Below are 12,454 nucleotides of genomic sequence, written 5' to 3' on the forward strand. Positions count from 1 at the left end.
AGGTTTAGTGTGGCTGGTTTTATGTTGAGGTCTTTGATCCATTTGGACTTGAATTTTGTGCATGGCAGTAAATATGGATCTATTTTCATTCTTGTTTTTTTTGGGGGGGGGATTTTTGAGACAGGGTTTCTCTGTAGCTTTTGGTTCCTGTCCTGGAACTAGCTCTTCTAGACCAGGCTGGCCTCAAACTCACAGAGATCTGCCTGCCTCTGCCTCCCGAGTGCTGGGATTAAAGGCGTGTGCCACCACCGCCTGGCTATCTATTTTCATTCTCTTAAATGTTGATATTGAGTTATGCCAGCACCATCTGTTGAATATGCTTTATTTTTTCCATCTAATATTTTTTGCTTCTTTGTCAAAAATCAGGTGTTCGTAGGTGTGTGTGGATTGATATATGGGTCTTCGATTCGGTTCCATTGGTCCTCCTGTCTGTTTTTATGCCAATACCTACCCAAGATCATAGAAGCTCTTTCCATTTTCTAACCAACATTTCCACTTGTTTGGTTAGATTTACTTCAAGATATTTTATGTTATTTATGATATTTATGTTATTATTGTGGAGGGTGATGTTTCTCTGATTTCTTTCTCAGCCTGTTTATCATCTGTGTAAAGCAGGGCTACTGATTTATTAGAGTTAATCTTGTATCCTGCTACATTACTGAAGGTGTTTATGAGTTGTAGAAGTTCCTTGGTAGAATTTTTGGGGTCCCTTATATAAACTATCATATTATCAGAAATTGTGAGAGTCTGACTTCGTATTTTCTAATTTGTATCCCCTTGTTCTTTTGTTCTCTGCTTATTGTACTAGCTAGGACCTCAACTACTATACTGAATAGATATGGAAATATTAGAAAATCTTGTCTTGTTCCTGATTTCAATGGGATCACTGTGAGTTTCTCTCCATTTAGTTTGATGTTGGCTGTTGGCTTGCTGTGTATTGCCTTAATTATGTTTAGGTATGGTTCTTGTATCCCTGCTCTCTCCAAGATCTTTATCATTAAGGGATGTTTTATTTTGTCAAAGGTTTTTTCAGCATCTAATGAGATGATCATGTAAATTTTTTTCAGTTTGTTAGTATGGTGGATTATCTTGACAGATTTTCGCATGTTGAACCATACCTGCATCTCTGGGATGAAGCCAACTTGATCATGGTGGATAATTTTTCTGATTTGTTCTTGGATTTGGTTTGCCAGTATTTTATTGAGTATTTTTGCATCAATGTTTATGAGGGAGATTAGTCTGTAATTCTCTTTCTTAGTAATGTCTTTGTGTGGTTTGGGTATCAAGATAATTGGAGCCTCATAAAAGAGTTTGGCAATGTTCCATCTGTTTCTATTGTGTGGAACAATTTGAGGGATATTGGTATTAGTTCTCCTTTGAAAATCTTGTAGAATTCTGAGCTGAAACCATCTGGTCCTGGGCTTTTTTTGGTTTGGAAACTTTTGATGACTGTTTCTATTTCTTTAGCAGCTATAGGTCTATTTAATTTGCTTATCTAGTCTTGTCTTACTTTTGGTAAGAGATATTTATCCAGAAAATTGTTCATTTCTTTTAAGTTTTTCAATTTTGTGAAGTACAGGTTTTTGAAATATGACTCTCTGGATTCTCTGGATTTCCTCTATGTCTTTTGTTATGACCTCCTTTTCATTTCTGATTTTTTTTTAATTTGGATGTTCTCTCTCTGCCTTTTGGTTAGTTTGGATAAATGTTTGTTCATTTTGTTGATTTTCTTAAACTCTGTATCATTGATTCTTTGTATTGTTTTCTTTGTTTCTATTTTGTTGATTTCAGCCCTCAATTTGTTTATTTCCTGCCATCTAGTCCTCCTGGGTGAGTTTGCTTCTTTTTGTTCTAGAATTTTCAGGTGTTGTGTTAACACACTGGTGTGGGATTTTTTTCCAGCTTTTTTATGCAGGCATTTAGTGCTATGACTATTTCTCTTAACACTGCTTTCATTGTGTCCCATAAATCTGAGTTATGTTGTGTGGCCATTTTCATTGAATTTTAGGAAGCCTTTGATTTCTTAGTGCCCTTTTGACTTGTTTCATAAGGCGTCTCCCTCGGGCATCAATGATTGACCTGCATTAGGCAGGTCTAGGTACTGGGCACAGGGGCTCCTGTTACGTCCACCAATCAGGCTCCAGCATCTACTTCCTCTGGTGGGGGCTGAATCCTGTCCTTTCCATCTTTCTACTTTCCACACAGCTTCACTTTCTCCAATGATTTCTCAGAAAGTGCAAATACCAACACATAACTACATTGGATGTGTGCTGTGGCTGTCAAGTTCACGTTTAAACTCTTGGGTTTGGCACACAAGCACTTCCATGATCTGCATAGCTTGCTAGCTGTACCTCCCAACCCTTCCCACTCAAGTTCCCTTTTCTTCAACTGCCAATGCCAATCACTGCAGCTGCCCTGAGAGAATAACAAAGTTTTATACCTTGGGGTTTTTACACATGGCTAGAACTCTCCCTCCTGTTCTATACTACTCCCCCTTCCATACTATCCCCACCCTTTACTGTCCTCCATTCCACTCTGTCCTATCCACTCTGTCCTATCCACACTGTCCCTATTCCACACCCTCCCTATTCTACACTGTTCACTTACTGTGTATTTTCACAATGACCCATCTTCCTCTCTTTGTCCATCTCGGGCTTTTCTCGAGCTTCCTCCTCCAGGTTCAACAGAGACTTGTATTTGTGTTTTCTGAGAACCTACTGCTAACTGTCTTGGAGACAGGTCTCTACCCGTGCCTCAGCCTACACTTACAAGATGCTTTCTAATGCCCACTGAACAGATGGGTACAGGTTGTGATGGAAATTTAATTCTGTTTCCTTTTTTAGATAACATCTACATTTTCATTCTAACAAGCCCAGAAAATGAATTTCCTCTCACCTTTGATAGACCATCATATGTGTTTGAAGTGTCAGAAACAAGACCAGGTGGGTAAGGGCCAAATCACAGTCATAGCATCTTGCCAGGCTTTATCTGACTTCAGTCTCTACAGGTGCATAGCTCTTGGCAGAGATCACCAGAAGGTTTTCACACGTTCTTTGATGATTTGTGTGATTGCATCCTTCCTTGCTTGCTTACTTCCCTCCCTCCCTCTTTTCTTCCCTCTCTTCCCCTACTGTCTCTTGCTCTATTTTCTCTCTCTTTCTTGAATTGCTCTTGCTAGTCCAGAGACCTCCAGGTTAGTCATGGATCCTGAAAACCTGATTAAACTGCATTTCTCTGAATGCCCGGATTGCTTCCTTGCTGTCTGCCTGGTTTTCTGCTAATCCTCCATGTTGCAGATGATGTTTCTTCTTGGTCTCCTCTGTGATTTTTGACCAACTTGCTCAGGGAGTTGGAATTTTCAGGTCGTAAAAAGACTCCCCACTTCTCTAGTTCCTTTCTTTAAAGACAAAACAGAGCATCATCCTCTTCTTGAGTTCTCTGACAGTCTTATTTTCTCCTTTATAATGATGTTTTGACTTTTATGGTCTATTCTTCCATTAAGAAAAGATTTCCATGACTGACATGGTGGTACATGCCTATAATCCTAGCACTTGGTAGGTGAAGGAATGAGAAACAGTAGTTCAGAACCATCTGCTATGGTATAGCAAGTGCAGGGTCAGCCTGGACCACGTGAGACCCTGTCAGAAAACACACACACACTCATACACAGAGGATATGATAGGTAGGTAGTTGGTAGATAAGTGGGTAGGTAGATAGATAGATAGATAGATAGATAGATAGATAGATGATAGATGAATGGATAGATAGATAGATGATAGATAGATAGATAGATAGATAGATAGATAGATAGATAGATGATAGATGAATGGATAGATAGATAGATAGATAGATGATAGATGATAGATGAATGGATAGATAGATAGATGATAGATGAATAGATAGATACATAGATAGATAGATAGATAGATAGATAGATAGATGATAGATGAATGGATAGATAGATGATAGATGAATAGATAGATAGATACATAGATAGATACATAGATAGATGATAGATATAGAAACTGAGAACATGAGAGAGGATGAGAACGTTCCTGATCCCTGTTTCAGTTTCTCCTCATCTCTCCTGACTTGAAGGTACAAAGAGTTATTTTTCTGTTATCTGGCATATGCTATTAAATCTAATAGGCCCTCCCTAGCTATGTACCTTGAGATCATGGGTATTTCTTCTACAATAAAAAACCAAATCAAATCAGAGCACCCACCCCCATTATTCTTATCTATTTTATTCTCGTGACTGTTTTCAGATGTTAGTTTCAAAACAAAACACAAGAAGATGGTCCAGGGAGCACAGTTAGCGCCTTACAGGGAGCACAGTGTTAGCTCCTCACAGGGAACACAGTTAGTGCTTTACAGGGAGCACAGTTTTTAGCTCCATACGGTGAGTACAATTTGCTCCTTACAGGAAGCATGGTTAACTCCTTATAGGGAGCACTGTTAGCTCCTTACAGAAAGCACAGTTAACTGCTTACAGAAAGCACAGTTAACTGCTTACGGGAAGCACAGTTAACTCTGAGCACAGTTAGCTCCTTACAAGGAGCACTGTTAGCTCCTTGCAGGGAGCACTGTTAGCTCCTTACAGGGAGCACTGTTAGCTCCTTATAGAGAGCACAGTTAGCTCCTTACAGGGAACACAGTTCCTTATAGAGAACACAGTTAGCTCCTTACAGGGAGCACTGTTAGCTCCTTGCAGGGAACACAGTTAGCTCCTTACAGGAGCACTGTTAGCTCCTTATAGAGAGCACAGTTAGCTCCTTACAGGGAACACAATTCCTTATAGAGAACACAGTTAGCTCCTTACAGGGAGCACTGTTAGCTCCTTACAGGGAGCACTGTTAGCTCCTTATAGAGAGCACAGTTAGCTCCTTACAGGGAACACAATTCCTTATAGAGAACACAGTTAGCTCCTTACAGGGAGCACTGTTAGCTCCTTGCAGGGAACACAGTTAGCTCCTTACAGGGAGCACTGTTAGCTCCTATGGGAAGCACTGTTAGCTCCCTGCAGGGAACACAGTTAGCCCCTTACATATTGCCTTGTGTAGTCTGTATGTTCAACAGGACCAAACACTTCACACATCCCCTGGCCTCAGTACTGTGGTTTGGCTGTCTTCCCTGGGTCACACACTTGGTGCTGGCCTGTAGAGCTGAGCAACAAGGTCTCTGACTCACAGGAGCGGAATTTATGGAAAAGGACTTCTGCAAAACAAGCTACCCAGAACCCCAACAGCCCTACCAGCACTTGTAAGATAAGCAGAAATAGCAGAATTTAAACATCTATACTCAGTATTCATCAATTGCTATATTCTTTTTTAATATTTATTTTATTTTGTGTGCATGAATGTTTTGGCTGTATGCATGTATGTGTATATGTATATTCTGTGAGTGTCCGGTGTCTACAGAGGCCAGAAGGGGGCGTCAGATCTCCCCAAACTGTAGTTACAAAGGGCTGCAAACCACCATGTGGGTGCTGAAAATCAAATCCGTGTCCCCTGAAAGAGCAACAGGTGCTGTTGACCACTGAGCCACCTCTCCAGCCCAAGTGTGAACTCACTATAGAAAATTTGAAAAATGCAAGAGACTTTTATATAGCACTATTGCTGAAAGTTGGGTGTGGGGATATGCGTGCTGGTTCTCTTCATTTATGGGGGTGATGTAATGGGTGCCTTTGAGCTTCTAGGGTGTGAATTCCCTCTCCTACCTCGAGCCCGGCTTGGACTACTGGCCCACTTACTCGCTGGGTGCTTGTTTACATTACTTGAATTCAATAGAATTGAATATTTAAGATATACAGGCTTCTGACAACTAGGAAGCCTCCAGAAGTCTGGCTAGGGCAGCGAGGATGCCTCCCCCTCAAGTAGGTATTAATCATTCTCTATTCCTGCAGCTAGAACCCCCGTTGGGCGCGTGCGAGCGACTGACGCAGACTTCCCCCAAAGGAGCGTGGTGTATTCCATATCCAGCGGAGGGGCCAGCCTCCGGCACCCAAACATATTTTGGATTAATCCCAAGACAGGAGAAATCCAGCTAGTAACTAAAGCTGACCACGAAACCACTTCCGTCTACACTCTCACAGTCGAGGCCGCCAACGGCGAGGACACAAGCTCAGCCACTGTGAGTTGGGGTGTCCGGTCTCTCCATCTCACGCCCCTGCCCTAGCTGGTTGGCTCAGGCTGGCCCTGGCGGGTTCAGCATGTGGCTACAGCAAGATGGGGCGATGAAGGAGTGGTTCCCAGGACATAAAGATCACAGCTTTCTTTAAGGCTCACATCTGTGAGTGACCGAGAGAAGCATTAATACTGATGGCAAGACGCTGGCGTGTCTGCTGAACCCACAAAGCCACCTTGTGGGACAAATATCCTCCTGGTGCCCTGTAAATCTTTCTTTGTCTTCTATGGTTGGTGGTAAATGGCAAGCTGCCAAGGTGGGTTAGTTTTGTAGCTCTTAATCTCTTCCCGAAGCGGTGCTGCCTGTTTCTGCCCCACCCCCGTGCTCACCAGATGGGGCAGATATGACAGGATGTTGTGGCTCACCCTTGTGCCACGATGGTACAGTCGCTGACTCTGGCTACCGAGGAAGTAAAGAGCGGGACCCTGACTCCTGGTTCTTGGGGTTTGGGGGGTTGTTTATTTGTTTTGGTTTATTGAGACAGGGGTTCTCTGTGTAATTGCCCTGACTGCCCCAGAATCACTCTGAGTAGCAGGCTGGCCTTGAACTCAGAGATCCACCTGTCTCTGCCTCTGGGGGGAAAAAGGCCTGTGCCAGCCAGGCGGTGGTGGTGCATGCCTTTAATCCCAGTACTCAGGAGGCAGAGGCAGGCGAATCTCTGTGAGTTCAAGGCCAATAAGTCTACAAGAGCTAGTTCCAGGACTACAGAAACACCCCCCGCCCCCCCCACCCCATCTCAAAACAAACAACAAAAACAAAAGCCCCCACTGCCTGGCAGTTATATGTGTTTTAGACAATGCTCACTCAGATATCGAGAGTCAAGAAGCAAGGAGAAGACAGGCCAGGGTCCCACAGTGCTTTCGAGAATGTCCCCTTAATGACCTGTGAACCTCCCACGAGGTGCTACCTCCCACAGGTTCCGCCCTCCACCGCGGTGCCAGACTGGGCACAAGCCTTTGGCACATGGACCTGAGAGGGACCCAGCTCTGTTTGCAGATGCCTGCTGCTACATTGCTGCTCAGTGTTCCATGCTGAGACTCTCACTGAATGCCGATTCTCAGTGCACAGTCTGTGGGACCTGAGTTCCCATACCACACCCGGCACATTTCTCAGGGACACCGCGCTGCACTGCGGGGTGAGTGTGGGGAGGACCCGAGGGCCGCATGACAGCCATGAAGATCCATTAGTGAAGCGAAAAGGCTTGAGGGAAGCGGCTTGGCTGGCAGCTGCGTGGTAGGGACAGAGAATGAATTCATTTCTTAGCCATGCTCCGGGCAGGGCTTATCTCTATGACCCTAGTTCTGAGGGAAGTCACGTGATAAACCAGTGCCCAAGTCGTTTGCTTCCTCTAGCGACTTGCTCTGAATTAATGGGATGAAGCTCTCAGTGATGCACGAGGTTCCGGATTGCTGGCCAGGAGAGTTGGAGATAATTGCGGTGTTTGTTAGGTTGTATTTTTTTCTTCTTTCATTTTTTTAAAGAGAAAAATAAAGAATGGACTCCAATCTGGGAGCTAAACGAGAGTGAACATTTCAATTTATTCCAGGTCTCAGAAATAGCTGAAATCCCTAAATTTCCAAAGCAGAATGAATAAGACTCAAATTTCATAAGCCTTTAGGAAGGGTCACGAGCCAAAACGATCATGCAGGTCTCTTCCAGGACTGACACCGAGAGCCTGCGCTGGCAGGAATCCCAGTCGGTTCACCAGGCAATGGGTTGCCGGCCTAGCTTGGGGAGAGTCAGCTGAGAACTCAGAGTAGTTATAACCGCCCAGGCTACAGGTGAGACCTGGCAAAATCAGGGCTTCAGCTCCATTGCCTTGTGTCTTAGACCTGGCTGCCTAGTATTGTCAGCTGAGGAACATAACAGAAAGTGCCCGGGCCCCCCAAGTGGGCCCAAGAAAGTGGATCCAGGCTTGAGAACCATTGTGATGGACACAAAAATGAGAGACTGGTTTCAGGTTCCCAGGGCACAGTGCCTAAGTAAATAGATGGGTTCCCCTAAGCCCATGGCCATTGTGGTCTTTGGGAGCATGTGTATTGAACATGCAAACACATACACCTGCACATGAGTGCACACAACAGAGACGCTAACCGCAACGAACAGGGTTCGGAGTGAGCTAGAAGAACCCTGAAAGCTTAGCCTGCCCCTAAGTAGGGGCTGTGTCAATCACCTGCTGTCTCTGGGCCACCTGTTCTCATCTGTGGATGGGGAGCTATCACATTCTCACTCTAAGCAAATTCACGCAGGCTGTGAATCCCACACAGTGAGCGCTCACTAAGAGTAACTGTCTGGGGCCAACAGCATGGCTCGCTAGGTAAAGGGACCTGCTGCCAAACCTGAACACTTGGGTTTGACCCCTGAGATCCCCACGGTGAAAGGAAAGAACTGGCAACCACAAGCTGCCCACACAGCACTCGCGTGGGCACACACACACACACACACACACACTGAATAGAATGTAGGAATATTTTAACCACTTTCCGGCTCTTCTAGGTTACCGTAAACATCCTTGGAGAAAATGATGAAAAGCCAATATGTACCCCCAATTTTTACTTCATGGCCATCCCAGTGGATCTGAAAGTTGGCACAAACATTCAGAATTTCAAGTTGACGTGTACCGACCTGGATTCTAGCCCCAGATCTTTCCGATACTCCATTGGCTCAGGTACTGTACTTGGGTTTTTTTTTTTTTTGTTTTCTTTTTCTTTTTTTTTTTTTTTTTTTTTGGTTTTTTGAAACAAGGTTTCTCTGTGGCTTTGGAGCCTGTCCTGGAACTAGCTCTGTAGACCAAGCTGGTCTCGAACTCACAGAGATCTGCCTGCCTCTGCCTCCCGAGTGCTGGGATTAAAGGCGTGCACCACCATCGCCCGGCTAGGTACTGTACTTGGTATCAACAGTTCTGGGCCATCCAGGGAGGGACAGGACAGTGGGTTGTGGCTCCCAGACTGATGTGGGCACAGCGTGGGTGTGTGAGGAAGGAGGGCCGAGGGATACAAGAGTCCCTGTGTTTCCTGGTGTTCCATCTGCTTCTCTGCCCCACCTAGTTCTCCCAGAAACCCCCACAATCAGACTTACACCCACATGGCTATTCCAAGGCCCCAGGAAGTATAAATCCTTCTAATGGATTACTCTCTCCAAATTCCCAGAAAATCATGAGTGTAATTTTTAAAATTTATTTTAGTTCATCTCCTTACCACCTCTTCTCCTGAAGAACCTGTCATGGGGGAAGGGAATCCCAGGCCTCTCTCAGGATAAGAATAGATTAGATGCATTTTGAAACGTGTCCTCGGGAATATTCTCCTCCATTCATCTCCTTCCTTTAAAAATGTGCCGTTGTGGGAAGAAGGGGAAAAGAGCACCTCTCAATGGAAACAAAACCAGAATAGCTCATCTAATGAGGTGCTGGGGCCAGAGATTTAAACCCAAACATGCAGAGCAGTTCCACAGGAAAACCTGAAAATCCATCTCGGCCGCCTGCTGAGTCTGGCAGAGCAATGGGAAGCCTCAAAACCCAGGGGCAGATGCTGCCTGGAGACCACAGCCGCTGAGAGCGGAAATAATCCATACTGAGAGTCCCGAGGACCTTCGGAGCCCTTTACTGCTGAGGGCATAAAAACTGCATCATCTGCTCCATTTGCTGCTTCTCAGTCAGCAAAGAGTCTGGAGACAGCAGAGGACAAGCAAGAGTCACAGTCGGGCTCCCAGCTTCCCTGCCCCAGGAGCCTGGAGCGTCAAGTTGTGGGCCCCAACAGCACTGTGTGTGTGTGTGTCTCTGTCTATGTGTCTGTGTGTCTCTATGTGTGTGTCTGTGTCTCTGTGTGTGTCTCTGTCTATGTGTCTGTGTGTATCTGTGTGTCTGTGTCTCTGTGTCTGTGTGTGTCTCTGTCTATGTGTCTGTGTGTATCTGTGTGTCTGTGTGTGCCTGTGTGTATCTCTGTGTGTGTCTGTGTGTATCTGTGTGTCTGTGTGTATCTGTATATGTGTCTGTGTCTGTGTGTGCCTGTGTGTGTATCTCTGTGTCTGTGTTCTCTGTCTATGTGTCTGTGTGTATCTGTGTGTGTCTGTGTGCGTCTGTGTGTCTGTGTGTATCTGTGTGTCTGTGTGTATCTGTGTATGTGTCTGTGTGTGCCTGTGTGTGTATCTCTGTGTGTGTGTCTCTGTGCCTGTGTGTGTCTCTGTCTATGTGTTTGTGTGTATCTGTGTGTGTGTCTGTGTGCGTCTGTGTGTGTGTCTCTGTGTGTGTGTGTGTGTGTGTGTGTGTGTGTGTGTGTGTGTGAGGGAGAATTCCCAAGGACCTGGTCCTGAAGTCCTTGCAACTTCAGGAGGTGCCTTCCTTTAGGGGACTTCGAGATTCCCTGTCACCAGTGATGCTAAATAGCTCCACAAAAGGCATAGGATGAACCTGGCCCATGGTTGGGGTGCAGCTCACTCCAGATGCACTGGCCTCACCAGACTTCTACATGTGCCTACATCACCATTAAATAAATATCAGCTGGCATATGATCAGGACGTACCAGGATGCCTAACTCTCTTCCTGGTGGCCCTAGGACAGGGGTGCTGGGGTTCTCTTTCCAGTCCATCCTCACAGCTCCGACCCAGTTACATAAAAAATAAAGTGTGAACATTAGAGGAAATAAAACAAATGTGTTTTCTTCTTACCTTTATTTTATCTCTTTTTCTCTCTTTGATCAACTCTCTTGGGTGAAATCTCACTAGGCAACGTCAACAGCCATTTCACCCTCTCTCCCAGTGCTGGCTCGAACATCACGCGTCTGCTGCTGGCGTCCCCCTTCGACTATGCTGGTGGCCTCGATGAGATCTGGGACTACAGGCTGCTCATCTACATTACTGATGACAACTTGCTGTCTGGCAGGACAAAAGCCGAGGCTCTTGTCGAAACAGGGACAGTGACGCTCAGTGTTAAAGTCACTCCTCACCCGACCTCGATTGTCACCACAGTACCCAGGGTAAGGATCCGGGGACCTGTAATCTCCAGCCATAGCTTGGGCGTTTATAGCAATGGAACCCTTGACCCCGGAGTGTGGGGCATTTGTTGAGAAGGACACTTGATTAGTAGATGGAAATCTGTGTAAGAGCTTGGACGCATAGAGTCGCTGGCCTCTCACACTAGAGAGGAGCATGTCAGTGTGAGCTGTAGTAGAGCAAGCAGTGACCGTTGTGGTAAAGACGGTTTCACTGTAGGAAAACACCTGGGGTCAGCAACTCCAATTGCAAAAGGTTTAGCTCATAGTTTCCAATATTTCAGACCATAGGCTATGGGCCTATGATGAGGGAGAGGAGGGCAGGGAGGGGCACTGGAGGGTAAAGAGGAACATCATTGCAAAAAAGGTGTACTTTCCCCTCTTCTCCTCCCCGCCTCCTCACACATCCCCCTCCTCCCAGAAAACTGCTATGAATAGGTGGTCATCTGCTTCTCAGGGTCTTGCTACTGTGATGTTCACCCCTCTGTTACTGCAGTCAGTGGACCCCAGTGAGCTGGGTGGCGGTGGTGGCGCACACCTTTAATCCCAGCACTCAGGCGGCAGAGGCAGGAGAGTCTCTAAGAGTTTGTAGCAGTGACCAGAACACCATACAGAACAACTTAAGGAGAACAAAGACTCAGAAGACTTTGCTGCCTAGCTCTGTGCATTTGAATGTGGTGGAGGAGGCCCTCATGTCATGCCTTACAAGAAACAGAGAGGTGGGAGGGGACCACAAGCCAGGTATAACCAGGCACGCTCAGTGACCCTGGAGCTAGGCCTCCTTGAATTTCCAGAAGCTCCCAAAATAGTGCCACCATCGTGGAGGGCAACAACACATGAGCCTGTGGGCTTTGTTTTTAAGTTATCCAACTAAAGTTTCCTGGATGTTTTATATGTGCTCATGTGTATACGCCTCCATGTCACGCATGCAGATGCCCGCCAAGGCCAGAGGAGGCCTGATGTGGGTGCTGGGAACCAAACCTGGGCCCCTCTTCAAAGCAGTGAGGGCTCTTAATAACTATCCGTCTCTCCTGGCTCTCCTTTTGAGATTTTTATGGCTATTAGTTTGTTTGGTTAGGGATTGTATGTGTGCATGCATGTGTGTATGTGTGCATGCATGCATGTGTGGTGTGTGTGTATGTGTGTGTGTGCATGCATGTGTGTGCGTGTATGTGTGTGAATGTGTGTGTGCGTGTCCGTGTGGGGGATGTATGCGTGTGTGTATGTGTGTGCATGCATGTGTGGTGTGTGTGTGCATGCATGTGTGTGCGTGTATGTGTGTG

The 12,454-nt window shown here is 45.8% G+C and overlaps 1 protein-coding gene across 1 annotated transcript in view; it reads left to right on the plus strand.

Annotated features, from left to right (window-relative positions):
- Positions 1 to 12,454, plus strand: part of Cdhr3 (cadherin related family member 3) — a 60,447-nt gene that overhangs the window by 36,023 nt on the left and 11,970 nt on the right. The window contains exons 12-15 of the mRNA XM_075948162.1: positions 2,844 to 2,942; positions 5,906 to 6,132; positions 8,683 to 8,854; positions 10,906 to 11,156. Coding sequence (XP_075804277.1) covers positions 2,844 to 2,942; positions 5,906 to 6,132; positions 8,683 to 8,854; positions 10,906 to 11,156 — 749 coding nt within the window. The remainder of the gene's footprint in view (positions 1 to 2,843; positions 2,943 to 5,905; positions 6,133 to 8,682; positions 8,855 to 10,905; positions 11,157 to 12,454) is intronic.

The sequence above is a fragment of the Microtus pennsylvanicus genome, chromosome 14 (genome assembly GCF_037038515.1).
Source record: "Microtus pennsylvanicus isolate mMicPen1 chromosome 14, mMicPen1.hap1, whole genome shotgun sequence".
NCBI lineage: Eukaryota > Metazoa > Chordata > Mammalia > Rodentia > Cricetidae > Microtus > Microtus pennsylvanicus.